The sequence below is a fragment of the Quercus lobata genome, chromosome 2 (genome assembly GCF_001633185.2).
Source record: "Quercus lobata isolate SW786 chromosome 2, ValleyOak3.0 Primary Assembly, whole genome shotgun sequence".
NCBI classification, from domain to species: Eukaryota; Viridiplantae; Streptophyta; class Magnoliopsida; order Fagales; family Fagaceae; genus Quercus; species Quercus lobata.
Window position 1 is genome coordinate 58108097 of NC_044905.1, and position 13235 is coordinate 58121331.

The window sequence follows — 13235 nt, forward strand, 5'->3', positions numbered from 1 at the left end:
GGCTTATTTCTAGGCATTTCTTCCATGTCCAGCCTCATTTAATATCTCCTGGGAATCCTGTTCTCAAAGAGTTCTATAAAAATATGCAATAGCTATGCAAGGGCATGAATGCTAACAGGAAAGTGCAAATCCTTCTTTCACAGTCGTGGCTGAAATACATGAAAATGTGAACATGAAAACTTTATTGCATGGTAATATCCTATTTCAAAAGAAAGTAACACCATTTCATTTTATTTAGTTCTTCAATAGGCAAACGAATATATTTTACCTCAATCAAAATACAGGAAACATGACAAAAAGTTCTTTCTTGTATTCACAAGCGCTCTATTTCCCAAAAAAAAAAAATTATAAATATAGATTCACTACAACATTACTCTTTGTTAGTTGAATGCTAGACAAGTACAAAAAGAAGAATGTTACGTGTGTAGCAGACTCTGCAATAGACATTGCTACTTTTTTTCGCATAAACAAAGGATATATTAGATAAACATAAACAGTACAATCACAACTTGACTACAGTACATACAGCAACACATAGACACTAAACCAAGCTAGACCAACACATAAACAGTCCACCAAACCGCAAAGGGCAACAACAGAACAACCTACTACCACAAACCAAACCCAATGAGAGCTAATAGCTGGTACCAAAACAAAAAGCAAGACAACTGAACCATTATTGACCGCGACAACTCTAGGATGAAACAAAACTCATGGAGTCCTAATATAAACATTGCCACAAAAAGGTGGGGCATGTATCATACAAAATTTCCCTCTCAAATTGAGATGCACCCCTCTTTGTCAGTAAGTCCGCACAGCTATTTGTCTCTCTCCACACATGCTGAACGCGTGCCTTCTAGTCCCTGTTGAGGAGCCACTTGCAATCCAATATCAAGTTAGAAAACTCCATAGAGTAAACCACATTATTATTCAGCCATTTAGTAGCAACTAGAGAATTGGTTTGAAGGCAAACTCGGTGGTGACTGTTGTCCCAAGCTCGAAGCAAAGCTTCCCTAATACCCCAAAGCTCTGCCATGGTATTGTTGGTAAATCCTTGGTGCAAGGAGAAACCCCACACCACCCGCACCGAACATTCCTGGATTCCCTTTTGAGCTTCTATCTGTGTTGATAGTAACATAAGGTGGAGGGGCTGGACACCACCTAGTTGAGGTGGGTGACGATGGGGATGGGTGCCACGCTGGAATAGAGCTGAGGAAGAACTCCGTGGCATGCGACATAGCATTTTGATTTAAAATGTGATGTGGTATGAGCTTCCCTGTAAAGATTAACAAGTTTCGGCCCAGCCAGATAGCACAAATGGTGAAAGCAAATATAATGTTCTACGGAATATAGCATGAAGGTGAAGTAACTTTGGAGTTATTTTTACACCAATCATGAAGCTCAAGCCTAAAAAAGTCAGAGATAATTAAGTCCGGTGAGAATGAGGAGCAAATGGAAAGTATATTCTTCAAAGTTGACCTGGAATGACCAACATTCGGGTGGCCTAGTTGGTTAAATAGTAATACTGGGCCAACAAGTTTCAGGACTTGAGTTCGGAGCCTTAACAACTAATTGTGTGTTGGTACTCTTTATATTTTATCTCCATTCTAAACGATCTAAAGATAATAAGTAAGTTTTTCATAGACCGAGAGTATAGGGTCTCAACCGAGAGCAGGTAAGATACTACTATGATCATGCATTCACGCCCAAATAGGGAAGCCACATAAGTAATCTCCCTCTACCCATTTTTTGTTCACCAAAAAAAAAAAAAAAACTATTGACCTGGAATGCAAAAGTATCCCTGAAAGCATAGTGGAATACAATAAAAGAACAATTTTTTTGTCCTTTGTAAGTTGAAGTACGTGAGCAAGGACAAAAATGTTTATTGTAACTTCTGTCTGCATAGATGGAACTCGATACTTTCATTTCTGTAAAGAAAATTCTAAAAACAATGAAGAGGCCTTCTATGTCTAAACAAAGACAAAAAAATGAAAACTTGTGACCTTTAAATTAGCCGGGGTTATAATGGCAGTTGAAAAATTCAAGTTTCTTTTTCTGAGACTCCACCAGAATATAAGTTGGTTCAAATTCACAGGTTTGAGATGAATAGGTGAATAGCAAATAAGTTCAAATTCAATTGAAGAATCAAAAACATCATTCTAAACATCAGAAACCAACTATTAATCAGTGGATGAGATAGATCTAATAAGTTTCAGAAATTTAACAATTCAGAGTTTTTATGGATATCAACTGGGTTGATAATTTATGGGCAAATAGTATGTAGACTAGAGCATCTAATTGACTTCCCATCTCTCCCTCTTTAATAAACTTCCCATCTTGGAATTTGTTGATTGTTTCCAACCCTACTCTCTTATTTTTTGGCTAAAGAAAAATTTATTAGAATGAAGGAGGCTAGGGGTCCAAGTGATAGCCCAAAAGTAATAACTAATAATATGTTTTGTGTTGTCCCATATCAGTAGTTAAAACCTCACCGCTCCTTTCTACACTATCTACAAAAGAAAAAAAAAAGGGAGACTACACAGAAATACAAGTAGACACGTCAAACAAAAAGGAATTAACAACCCTCCTAGGAAATGCCCAAGGCCACCGTGAGCGCCCTAAATGAATGATACAATTTGGTGTGGGCCCATCCTAAACATAGGCTCGAGAATACGTCACTAACTTAAGATTAGGGCAGAAAATGAGAGTCGCCACTTAGATTAGGTCCAAAAAACACTTTGTACCCCAAGCAAGTTATTGCAAGATTCAAGAGTGAAAAGAAGTCATACCTAAGACTCACGCCTATGCATATAAGAAATCAAAAGACATCCTAACATGTTCCCACTAATAGGTATCCTAGGAATGTTTCTATACATGTTAAAATAACTAAAAAAAATCATCCTAAACATGTTCCTACTTATTTGAAAGTATATTTTAGCATGTCACTAATCAAAAGAACCCATAAAAGGAGAGGGGACATACCAAAGTTAGCCTTCTATGCACCTATAAAAAGAAAGAACAAAGGAGAAAAGTAAGCATAATGTGGTTTTCGAGCAAGTTGTGTATGCAGTGACCTAGGGTGAGTATGCAATCTTGTACGTGCCCTTGATGCAGAAACTAAAACTTCAAATAAATTTCTACCGTAGGCATGTTACTAGCCTAATAATCAAGCATAAAGTATAAAGTAAAGAACTTTCAATAAAGACCGAAAATTAAAGAATAGAAATCTAAACAAGATGTTCAAAGACATAAATTAAAAGACGAAAAAACTAAGAGAAACTAAAAGGACTCACCTAGATGAGTTATTAACTGATATCGGCTAATAGGTGATTGTGAGGATCCGCATTTTCTAAAGAAAAAGGTTTGGGCCCTTGGGGGAATAAAGTGGTTGCTCAACTGGTTATGTGTTACTGTTACCCCCCTACATTGAGGATTTATAATAGTCTCCACTTATTTTATTTAAAAGGAAAAATAATTATAAAAAATAAAAATAAAAATAAAAAAACTAATGAAAAAAACCTAATGAAATACGTCTTTATTGAACAACTTTAAAATATCATCAATGGAGTAATGAAAAGAAAATTGCAGGGCCTTGATCTTAGTTACAATCTAAGAAACAAGAAGGTACAATTTAAGGAAATAAAAGGTACAATGTTTTGTTTTCTAGATACAATCTGAGGATCAAAAAAAGTACAATAATTTGTTTCCTAGTTCCAATCTAGAGAAAAAGTAAAATTCCATTGATATTGAATTGGTCTATGAACCCAAGATCTAAATTCGGAGGCTAAATTACAAAATAGGAAGTTGTTAGGCAACTATTCCACCCAATCCAAATATCGATCTTCTAGAGATTAATGGATGGCATATCATGTTATGCACTCATCCAATCATATTATCATGCTATGCAATACAGAAAAAAAAAATGCTCATCATGTAGATTTAACATAAATTAAAATCTAATTCTCAAATGCATTTTTATATGCATGAACATGTTAATCAACTCATATCATCAAAAATCGTGATTTCAAACAATCAAGTATGGTGAGAATTAAATTAAGAGTATACTTGTATGCACAACCTCTTTCAAGTTTAGGAATTTGGACCACCTTGCTGCTCTTTTCCCCTTGGATGAATCCATGGATCTTTCTCTTGAGTCTTTGAGGGAATTGTGATTGTTATGGTGTGTAGGAGATTGTAATGTATGTAGCACTTGGAGAGTCATCATGATTGTAGGAGAAGTTTTTGGGAGATGATAAAATAGATGCTAAGTATGCTTATGTATAGCTACTTGCAAAGAGTAATACTGCATATAAGCAATCTAATGTCTCTCTCAAGAAGCTCCCTCAAAATTTCTATACGCTAAAATTTTCTAAATTTAGAATTCCTTTTCCTAATGATCTATGCTTGTATTTATATAGGGGAATGGATTAGGAAGTCTGAATTTCTCGTCCTTCCCTCTATATAGGAGTTTTTGAACTCATGTTTACCCTCTTAGATGTTTAAATTGAAGATTGAGTGAAAAAAAAAGGGGGGGGGGGGGGAGTACCAAGCTCCAAATCTAAGATTTTTGGAATAATGTTATGTTAGGGTCATATTTTTTATATATTGGCTTATATTTGACAAAATACACTTTACTTATAATTGGGTAGATTTAAGATGGGTTTAATATATCAAGAAGTATATTGCACTCTTCCCAAAAAAAAAAAAAAAGTATATTGCACAAACATAACAGGTGGTATCATTAATGGTATCATTAAAGACATGAAAATTGAACTAAGAAACAAGTGAAGCCAAAACAGTGAACTTCAACACAAGATCGACGGTAGCATCTATCAAGACTTAATGAAGAATTCTTGACACAAACTCGATCTATTGAGATCTACAATTTTAGAATTCTCATATCTAAATTTCAACCCATGATGATGTGGATTGCAAGGGTTTCATTCACTAAATCTCTAAACCATATAACAGCTTTATTTTAAAGACATTAAAAACACAAAGACTCAATTAGAGAACTCATACACTCTATGAGAAGCTATTGCGTTTTGTACGCCTTAGGGTTTTGTATATAAGTGCTTTCAAACCTTCAACGTGCTTTAGAGTAAAGAATTTTGCAACCAACAAGAATCAATCAGTTGATGGGAGTTTGTCACGTACTGAGATCCATGCAAAAGAAGAAGTCTCTACAAGATCAAGTCCAATTGGGGATTGGAGTAGAGGTTCAATTATAGGTTGGTATTTTGGGATAATCCAAGGTAGTGATAATATTCCTTATATTTGTAACTGCTTGATTCTTGATTAGTGGATTTTGGGAATGGTAACCTGAAATTCACCTAGTGGAGTTTTTGCCTTGCTAGAAATTTTTCACATTCGTCAACAAATCAACATGTTCATTTAATTTCCACTACACTTAGTTTTTTGGTGATTTGTTGGTGCCTCCACGATTTGCATGTAATTTGACCTAATTACTTGGGTAATTAAATTAATTAACCGGGATCAATTTATAACACAACATGTCAGTTAACACTTTGACCATTTAACCATTTAGCTCCAATTTCGAATTTTGCATCATTTTAGCTTGATTTACTGATTATTAATTTATATTGAGGATAATTACAAATTTTAAGCCATTTTTTAGTTAATATTTTAATGGTCATATTACTCCCTAGGATGTTTATGTCACTACTTGCCCATAAACTAGGAATGGAAAAATTCACTCGACTCGGCCCTAATGGGTTAGGTTTTACTCGGCCCATGAAACATTAGAGGCGGGTTTGGGTTTTAATTATCCAAACCATAGCGGGTTCAAGTTGGGTGCGGGCATTAGGCATACCCGCCCCGAACTCGACCTGCATAGAATAAAATTACAAAAATAACCCATATATATATATATATATATATATATGTATATAACCACTAACTAACCAAAGCCTAAACCTAATCAATTCTCTCAACTGCCCCTCACCCTCACCTTCACTCTCATTCTCATTCCCACACCAACCCACCCTCATTCTCTCTCTCAGTCCGCCTCCGACCACCCCGCAAGCCCTCCCTCCACCTCTCCATCTCAACAACTCCCCCTTGTCACTAACCCATAGGCCAACTCGACAAGCTCTCACTCTCAGTCTCTCTATCTCACCAACCCACCCTCAATCTCACTTTCTTAGTCCGCCGCCCGCCACCCCAACTCAGCAACTCCCCCTTAATCAATGTCACCATAACTTGGTTTCCACTCTCACGAGTTCGTTCTCGTTCTCCACTTTTTTTTGAGGGGTTGGTTACTTGGTTTCCTACATTTATATTCATTATGATTGAAAAATAGGGGTTGTATTTGTATATTCATTATGATTGAAAAACAGGGATTGGTTTCCTACATGTATATTCATTATGTTTTGTTTTAATTGAAAAACAGAGGTTGGATTTATGATTGAAATATAGTGAATGGATTTCAGAATTAAGCCATGGGTTGGGGCTTAAAGCTTCAAGAGAACATAAAATTGATTTTTTTTTTTTTTTTTTTTTTTAAAGATTGGGTCACAATTTAGGGGCCTTTAAATTGGGCCATAAAGTGGCATGGCGGGATAGGGCAAGGCCCACGGGAGCCTAGAGGGGCAATTTTGGGGGTTAAAAAAAAACCCGTTTAGTAAACGGAGTGGGTTCAGGTTTCGAGGAGCGGGTGACGAGTCGGGTTCGGGGATAAAAAAACCGACCTATTGCCATTCCTACCATAAACCATAACCCAATTTTCCTTGCCTTATTTCAATAAATATGTTCATATGTAGTGCAGATGTAATGCACATCTCACCCTTCCTTCCAATTTTGAGTAACCAACACTCCATTTTCAAGAACTAGGTCATCCACCCTTTGAATGATCGACTTTAAGTCCATGTTTGCATTTAAATTTTTATTTAAATATTGCATGCTTAGAAGAGAACCAACTAGTGGGAACCTTGTTAGGAAATGACAAGCAATACAAGTGAAGGATTACCTATCAAACGGACCAAGCCTAAAAGAAAAAAAAAAATGAAAACAAGGGACAATGTCCAGATGAGTAAAGGGAGTGAATAGAGGAAATGTGCTTGGAGGAAAGTAGTCCTAGAAATGCAAGAAGAAAACAAAGGGAAAAAAAAAAATATATATATATATATATATATATTTTTAAAAACTTTTTGATATATGCTCATTAATGTGTGATGCGATTGAAACACCGTAGCCTTATCAAGACCCTTACTGCACATCCATAGTATTGTTTAGGTTTACTCACCCACAGTATATTGTTTAGGTTTACTCACCCACCTCTAATCGCCTGAGAAAGACAAATCTTTCAAGACCAAGACAAGAAGAATTGGCAAAAAGTTAAAAAATTTTGTAACTTAACTGTACTTCTTAATGTTATTAACAGAGACATAAAATGTTCAAATAATCCCTCATTGTAACTATCAAAAATTTTCATAAATAATGAATTATCCGGGGGGGGGGGGGGGGGGGGGGGGAATCCAATGACTAGATCATGGCCCGAAAAGAGGAATTCATATAGCAGATGGGGCCAGTATGACGTGATTAAGAAGAAAATAAGAGTCAAATAAAATACGTGTAAGAAACAACAAATTTAATCACTAACTAGTCTCCATCTTTGATCATATTTTTCATAACTTAAGTGTTAGTGCTGTTTAGATCAATGTCATACAAGTACCACTCCGAGCATCTCTTTTTTGTTAGCAGACATATCTAGGATTAGTCCATTGTGTAAACAATTGCATCAACAACTATATTATATGTCACAAAATGATACTCCCATTTTAAAGATTAAAAATCCATAAATGAATCCCAAAACCCAACAATCTTCTTCTTCTCTTCTTTTTTCTGTATTTTTCCTTTGGTTGCATTGGATGGCCGGTTTCAAAATCAAGGTATTTGTTTGGGTTAACTTTTAACTTTTATTTTTTTTCACTTATTTGCTTATGTATAATTTTTTAAATCCTCATTTTTTTTTAAATTTACTATTTTGTCCAACCCTTTTGTTTTTTTGTTCCTCTACGTAATAAAAGAAAAATAATAAATTTATTCAAATCATATATATATTTTTTTTCACACTTGCCATCCTTTGCCCATCCTTTCTACCAAATAAATATAATAGAAAATTGAAAAAAATTTATATCACCGCATAGTTTGGATCCAAATATAATACACTAGGTGTATTTGGATACAACTTATTTTACTAAAAGTACTGTAAATAAAAGTAAAAGTCAGTTGTAATAGTACAGTAGGACCCATGAATAATACCAAAAAGTGTAGAGACCCATGAATATTAACAAAAATAAGTTAAATAGTGAAATAATTTTAATTTTTCATTAATATCCAAACACACACTAAACTTGTTAAAATCATGACACTTAGGGTGTATTTGTTTGGAGATGAAATAGGATGGATAAAAAACTTTAAAGAGAAAATAGGAAGGAAAAATTTTGGAATGTGTTTGCTTGGGTGGGGAAGAATGAAAATAAATGATAGAATCCAGATGTTTTCTGTCCGAACTCACTAAAAAATTTTCTCTCCAAAATAGTGAGAAAACTAAAGAAAAAAATTGGACATTGCACATGGGCTTGTCCACGTTACTTTCTTTTTCTTTTTCTTTCCTCCTGTACATTGCCTCGGCAGCTTCCTAGTTCCTACACGTCCAGTTCTCATATTCTTCTTCTTCTTCTTCTTCTTTTGCTTTCTTTTGTTTTTTTTTTTAGATGTGATTTTTTTTTTTTTCTTGACATGATTTTTATTTTTTAATAAATTCAGGTAATTGATTTTTTTTTGGTTGTTTATCCCTTTTAGTTTAAATTGAGCATCATTTTTTAATAAGGGTATGTATGTAAATTTATATAAACTTATTTTTTTCACTTCCAACCAAACAAAAAAAAAAAAAATTAAAATCTTTTATATTCTCCTACTTTTTCATCCTCCCACTATTTTCTATCCATCCCTCCAACCAAATGGACCCTTAGTTAAAAGTGGATATGCATTAGTGTTACTATCTTAACTGACATTTAGTCCAAGTCAAGTCCTTAACTTCTTTTATCATTTCTCAAATTTCTAATCTAGTAACCTCTCACTTTTCATCCTCCCATCCTTTACTCTTTTTATTATTTCTCCATTTTCTAATCTAGCAACCTCTCATTTATTTTTCATCCTCCCAACCAAATAGATAATCTATGACCCTACATTATAGGATTAGAAAAAATAAAATAAATAAAAAATAAAAAACCATTTCCGACCCTTGATATCTTTGTTGGTGGGTGAGGGACCACATGATAGCTACCCCATAAACCTCATCTCCAATTCCAAAAGGACCAAAACGAAGAACCCGGTGATTTCAAAATTTTCACCATAATTCAAATTTTTAATTAAATAAATAATTAAATAGAAACCCCCCACCCACGTCATCGATCCGCGTGTAATCCCCCGATCTATCCTGGACCGTCCGATCATCATCCACTCAGACATCCCCAGCCGTCTATTTCATTTAATAAAATATAAAAAGCCCCATTTTTAAATGATTGTTATTTTTTTCCCCCAAAAAAAAAAATTTTGCACTCTTTCTTTAAATCCAAACCTCAAACCCTTGCAAGTGCTTCCCAGATCAAACAGTTGGGGTTGTGTTTTTTTGTTTTTGTTTTTGAACGAAAGTGTTTTGTTGTTTGTGGCTGTTCAGTTCTGTAATAGTTAGCTCTGTGCTTTGAGTGTGAGACACTCTCTCTCTCTCTCTCTCTCTCTCTAAAAGCCCTTCAATAGCTTCTTATTTTCTCTCTCTCTTTCTATAAAGATTGCAACTTTCATGGCAGCTGAAGAGGTTAATAAGCCTAAATCACTTCCTCCTTACCCAGAGGTACACCACTCTATCCCTACAAATCTCCACAAAATAAGAAACTGTTTTTCCAAAAAAAGAAAAAAAAAAAAAAATCTTTGTGACACTTATTTTATATATTTTCCTCATCAGGGTTGAGCTCTGATTGATCTAAATTTTTTTGCTTTTCACTATGTCTTTTAATTAAAACGGGTTCTTCAAGTTAACCAAAAAAAAACTAAATTCTCAATTTTCTTTTTCATTGTCAAGTGTGAAGTCTACTGGATCTAATTTCTTTGTTTTTCTTTGATTTGGGTCTTGTTGCTTGTGCTTAGTCTTTGAAACCTTTTATTTTTTTAAAAGAAAAAAAGGGTTTTCTACGGATTTTTTTTTTTTTTTTAATTTTCTATTTTAACACTTTTTTTTCCTACTCATAATGTGCTCTGGATGGTCAATAATTCGTTGTTTTCCATTTGGGTTTATGCTACCTCTGTCCAATTTTGGGTATTATTGGAAAGAAAAATGGGGTTCCTGAAGAACTTCAAAATTTTGCTTGTTTTTCAACCAAAAAAAAAAACTAGTTTTTCCTTCAGACCATGAATTTACATTTTACTGATCATAATTGAGCCCTAATTCATCTAAATTCTTAATCTTTATGCTTTGGTTCTTGTTACTTGAGCTCAATTATTCAGTACTTCAAGAAAGGATTTTGTTGCTTTAGTTCCTTTTTCAAAAGAAAAAGAAAAATCTCAACATCTCCCATACCCAAGTCACTTCTTTTTTCCTCATCAATCTAAATTTGAATTCTATGGAAATTTTGTTAATACTGCCTTTTAAAATTACCCATCTAAAAGATTAACTTTTTGGTTATGTATGAGTTTTGAAATTCCAGATGATTGAAACACTGAATTGAATTTTGTATTGTACTTGCTTTTATATAAATACTAGTACTTAAGTTAATAAGACCACATTTAAAAACAAAAACAAAAACAAAAATTACCCAGCCAAAAGAAAAATAAGCGTTACTGATAATGCTTGAGTTTTGAAACTCCAGATGATTATGGATGCAATTGAAGCATTGGATGAAAAGAATGGTTCAAACAAATCAGCCATATCAAGGCATATTGAGTCCACATATGGGGACTTGCCTGCTGGCCACTCAGCACTCCTCACAGACCACCTCAACAACATGAAAGACAGTGGAGAGCTTGTTTTCTACAAGAACAACTACATTAAGCCGGACCCAAATGCGCCTCCTAGGCGGGGGCGTGGCAGGCCGCCAAAGCCAAAGGGCCTAATATCACAGATCTTTGACTCGGGTCCCGCGAGGCCTAGGGGTCGCCCACCTAAGGACCCGAATGCGGCTGTGCTTCCAAAGTCGCCCAAGGCGCCTCCAAAGTTGCCCAAGGTGAAGGCCTCATCAGGTAGTGGGAAGCCGAGAGGACGGCCAAGGAAGATGGCGAGGCCTAGTGGAGGATTGGGAGGAACAACGGCAACAACAGAGCCAACAGCAACAACTACTGGAAAGCCTAGGGGTCGCCCTCCAAAGGTGAAGGATTCAATGACTGAAGTGAGTGTTGAACAATAGACTACTCTTTAATGGTTGTAGTGGTGTTTGACGTCTCTATGTGTTTCTTTGTAGAATTGGGTTGGTGTTAGTTCTAGTTTTATGGTGTTTTATCATGTAATTGCATGTACAATGTGATGTAGCTGTCTTTGAGGCTTTGTTGGTTTCTAATCTTAACAGAGGATATGGCTAGAAGTCTAGAATTAATTATGGATGCTGTTGTACTTTGTTCATTTGTTATGTCTTCAATAGTCTTCATTGCCTGCATTTCTTCATACTGGGGGGCTAGAGTTTGAGAATGTAAAAGTGGGTTTTGTTCTTTGTTAATTAATGACTTGCTTGATGTTGGTCTATTTTGGATTTAAATTAGAGATAGTCCCTAGAAATAGTGCTGGAGATTTAACATTAATATCTGAAATTGGGTATATATTTTAGTGGGTTGATGATTGTGTAAAAAGCATTAGCTTGGATTTGGTTTAGATAATTGGAAGGAGGAACAGACAATTTGATCTATGACTGTGTTGGCACTAGGCACTGAGGAATCTGCATGGGCAAGAACCTCGTACGGTACTTTTGTTAAATTTCAGGGATAAGACTGAATTTTGTACAAAGAGATTGCCTTTCAAGGGGTCTTAACCATAGCCATTGATGTGTCTCTGTCTGTGTTAAAAGGCCCTTTGACAATTGGTGACTTCATGTGGGGGCCTGATCTTGTTGACAATATGGTTTTTTGTAGAGGAATATGTTGCCTCCACTTAATTGACAATTGGTTTCTGTATCTGTATGTTTGTTTGGGGAGACCAAGAATATGGGGGAATCAATATATATCTATGAGACCAAGAATATGGTTGAAATTTATGGGGGCAGTTTTTTTCAGTGTAGTAGTTGGCTTGAATTAATTCTTAGCAAGGTTTGGTTTCCATGCTTTCAATGGCGCTATTAAGATTTCAGCCATGAATGAATTCGATTAAGCCATGACCCACAACCCCTTTTTTGTTCAAACAGCTGTGTTGACTTTACATTGCTTTAAATTGCCGATGAGTCATTGTCTGAAAGCTCATTGCATCATGTATTGGGCATGAATAGTGATTTGTCATAGCCTCATAGGAGTATTTGTTATCTTTGCCGTTGTTTTGTTTATATCACTTTTTTTTTAGAAGAATTGTTTATATCACTTAGAAATTAAGTAAATCAATATTGTTTAATAATAATAATAATAATAAAATTGTACTTTGTACTATCATTTTCGTTCTTGTATTTAGCCAGAATGTGAAGTGTTTGTAACTACCCATTATATGATCATCTTTCTTTTGGGTTGTTGGTATAGCTTCTTGTGACCTCTATGGTTCAAAGCTTGGTATTGAGGCAAAAAGAGATTCAATTATTTGAAACATTAACTAAAATCTAACCCCAACTATTTTGAGCTATCAATTAGGGTGAAATGTATCTATTTGCCCTTGTAGGTTAACTCAGTTTTATAGAGGCTTGGAGTTTTCAAGTTTTCTAGTTACATTATGTGTGATATTAATTGTTTTATACACTGTTTTTATCTACTTCTTCAAAAACATAGTATAAAATTACACGAGATAAACGTGATTTCACATACAAATGACCAATCTACAACTCTCGCTAGTCACACCTCTTGTGGGTTTTAACGAGAAGTAAATAGAAGTGATCCAAACCTAGATAGTCATAGAGATGGTCTATAATGAATAATTAAAGTGGAAGCTAAACAAAGTACTGAGTTAATCCTTTCTTTTTTCTTTTTCTTTTTTTACAAGATAGAATTTTACTTTGGCCTAATCTAAGTGTATATGTATAGGAGTCTCTCTC

At 34.8% G+C, this 13235-nt stretch overlaps 1 protein-coding gene and 1 long non-coding RNA gene across 2 annotated transcripts; one reads left to right on the plus strand and one right to left on the minus strand.

Moving 5' to 3' along the window:
• Positions 1-480: 480 nt before the first annotated feature.
• Positions 481-3385, minus strand: LOC115958427. Its single transcript, XR_004084530.1, has 3 exons — positions 3294-3385; positions 2983-3003; positions 481-1276 (listed from the first exon to the last, which is right to left on the minus strand). It is a non-coding gene; the product is annotated as an uncharacterized LOC115958427 (long non-coding RNA).
• Positions 3386-9548: 6163 nt separating this feature from the next.
• LOC115975960 (HMG-Y-related protein A-like) lies at positions 9549-11677 on the plus strand. The gene is made up of 2 exons (XM_031097016.1): positions 9549-9877; positions 10890-11677. The coding sequence occupies exons 1-2, from the start codon at positions 9827-9829 to the stop codon at positions 11421-11423; spliced, it is 585 nt and encodes a 194-aa protein (XP_030952876.1). The 5' UTR covers positions 9549-9826; the 3' UTR covers positions 11424-11677.
• The last annotated feature ends 1558 nt before the right edge of the window (positions 11678-13235 follow it).